This window comes from Pollachius pollachius (assembly GCF_949987615.1).
Source record: "Pollachius pollachius genome assembly, chromosome: 14".
NCBI lineage: Eukaryota > Metazoa > Chordata > Actinopteri > Gadiformes > Gadidae > Pollachius > Pollachius pollachius.
The window spans coordinates 5,328,694-5,331,193 of record NC_136947.1 but is presented as its reverse complement, the minus strand read 5'-3'; the positions used below and the strand labels follow the sequence as shown (position 1 = coordinate 5,331,193).

Sequence of the window (2,500 nt, the reverse complement as noted above, 5' to 3'; positions counted from 1 at the left end):
CTCCCTGTCACACCGGGGGATGGAGGCTGGGGGTGGAAGGCTGGGAGGGAGGAGGGGTGGGCTGCAGCCCTCCAGTCCCCATGCCAGGGTTTCTACTGCAGCATGGGCTGGAGGATTAAGATAGTCTGGGTGTGTTCCAAGGGCAGCACTATAGACAGGAACACAGCGTGGATGGGGGGCGGGAGGCGGGCGGTTGGTTTTGAACGTTACCTGCGTCTGCATTTTGCATCGTTTATAAGATCACGTGACATTATAACACCGTATTCCAGGAATCGTCATGACTTATTCCTCAATTTTGGTGGTTGGTCCGATGCCGATATATTTCAGAATATGGTGAGAAAATAGGAAAAAAAATAGAATATTTAAATCAAATAAATGTATTTCAAACCCTAGAAACAACACATATTTCCATATCGATGTATTTGGCAGTATTCAGCAAACAAATGAGTTATTATAACTGACATTCACCGGATAAGTCCGATATGACACCGTGTTCATGATAAACTATTAACTCCATGGTGTAAAGGCACCATAGAGTAAACATAAATAATGTAACTACGATTTGAAATCATATCGAGAGCAATTTTTTTCACGTAGCGCCATCTTGTTTCTGACGCCTCTGAGGCTCTTTTTTCATTTCTCATATTCTTTCATCCAAAATCAAAGTTTTGAGTTCCATCTCCATGTGCATCAGCTTGTGTGTCCTCCTTTCCTCTCCTCTCCTTTCCTCTCCTCCTCCCCTTCCTCCTCTTCTTCTCCTCCTACTCCTTCTCCCCTTCCACGTCCTCCCCCGCCGCCTCCCTCTCCCCGATTCCCTGCTCCATCTCCTCCTCTTCTCCTCGAAAGCCTACATGTCTATCCCCTCTTCCCTCCTCTTCCTCCCTCTCCTTCCTATCGCCTTCCTCTCGCCTTCCTCTCGCCTTCCTCTCACCTTCCTCTCTCCTTCCTCTTGCCTACCTCTCGCCTTCCTATCTACTTACTCTCTCCTTCCTATCGCCTTCTTATCTCCTTCCTCTCTCCTTCCTCTTGCCTTACTCTCTCCTTCCTATCGGCTTCTTATCTCCTTCCTATCTCCTTACTCTCTCCTTCCCTCTCCTTCCTCTCTCCTTCCTGTCTCCCAACCCCCTGTAACCTCTCCTCTTCCATTTCCTCCTCTTCTCCTCGAAAGCCTACATGTCAATCCCCTCTTCCCTCCTCTTCCTTCCCCTCCTTCCTCTCTCCTCACCCTCTCCTTCCTCCCTTTAACTCACCGATCGTCTCCCACCTACCTGTACCCCGGATCCCCTCCTCCAACCACTACTCCATCCCTCGAATGCCTACTTTTCAATCCCCACTTCCCTCTCCGTCATCCCTCTCCTTCCTATCTCCTTCCTCTCTCCTTCCTCTCTCCTTCATCTCTCCCTCGTCTCTCCTTGCTCTCTCCTTCCTCTCTCCTTCCTCTCTCCTTCATCTCTCCCTCGTCTCTCCTTCCTCTCTCCTTCCTCTCTCCTTCGTATCTCCTTCCTCTCTCCTTCCTCTCTCCTTCATCTCTCCCTCGTCTCTCCTTCCTCTCTCCTTCCTCTCTCCTTCCTCTCTCCTTCCTCTCTCCCTCGTTTCTCCTTCCTCTCTCCTTCCTCTCTCCTTCCTCTCTCCTTCCTCTCTCCTTCCTCTCTCCCTCGTCTCTCCTTCCTCTCTCCCTCGTCTCTCCTTGCTCCCTGCAACTCACTGTGCGTCTCCCGACCCCCCCCCCCCCCCCTGTCCCCTCTCCTCCCTCCAGCCGGCCAGCCCAAGATCGTGCGCCGCATCTTCACCAACAGCCGCGAGCGCTGGCGCCAGCAGAACGTCAACGGGGCGTTCGCCGAGCTCCGCAAGCTTATCCCCACCCACCCGCCGGACAAGAAGCTCAGCAAGAACGAGATCCTGCGGCTGGCCATGAAGTATATCAGCTTCCTGTCCAACCTGCTAGAGGACCAGGATGGAGGGCGGAACCCGGGCGACGGCGACACGGGGCTAATGGTGGGGCCCCGCGACGGGTGCCCCGTGCAGGGCCCCGACGGCACGGCGGGGGGCCTGAGCCGGGAGGACCTCCTGGACACCATGTCGCCCGGCTCCAGCTGCGGGAGCCTGCCCGACGGGGACGGGGAGGGCAGCCCCGAGAGCTTCACCGAGGATCAGGATTCACCGCCGGCGGCCCCCAGGACTCTAGGGGCCAGCCGAGGGCCCCCACTGCACATGTCCGCCAGGGACCTCAGGCGCAACGGGCGGCCCTTGGATGGATCCGGGCGGCGATGATGGCGGCCGCCGGCGAATGCAGACGGCGGACCGGAGGCCCCTGAAAGGGGCAGGGGATGGCCGTGAGCGAGGAAAAAAGATGGCTGGCTGACTGGCGCCCGGTCTGGCGGCGTTGAGCGCGGGGGGGGGGGGGTTCAAGGTGCTGCGCTGAACGTCGGAGCGTTGACCTCGGACACGTTTGAAGAACCCTCGAGCCTTCAAAGTAGATTAGCATCGGCCGCGGCGCGGA

General features: G+C 56.5%; 1 protein-coding gene across 3 annotated transcripts in view; it reads left to right on the top strand.

The window, feature by feature from the left end:
• tal1 (T-cell acute lymphocytic leukemia 1) overlaps positions 1–2,500 on the top strand; it is a 7,262-nt gene that overhangs the window by 3,388 nt on the left and 1,374 nt on the right. For all 3 annotated transcript variants that reach the window (XM_079751663.1, XM_079751661.1, XM_079751662.1), the window contains one exon: positions 1,757–2,500. This exon is cut by the window's right edge and continues 1,374 nt beyond it. In XM_079751663.1, the coding sequence (XP_079607789.1) occupies positions 1,757–2,271 (515 nt within the window). In that variant the 3' untranslated portion in view covers positions 2,272–2,500. The remainder of the gene's footprint in view (positions 1–1,756) is intronic.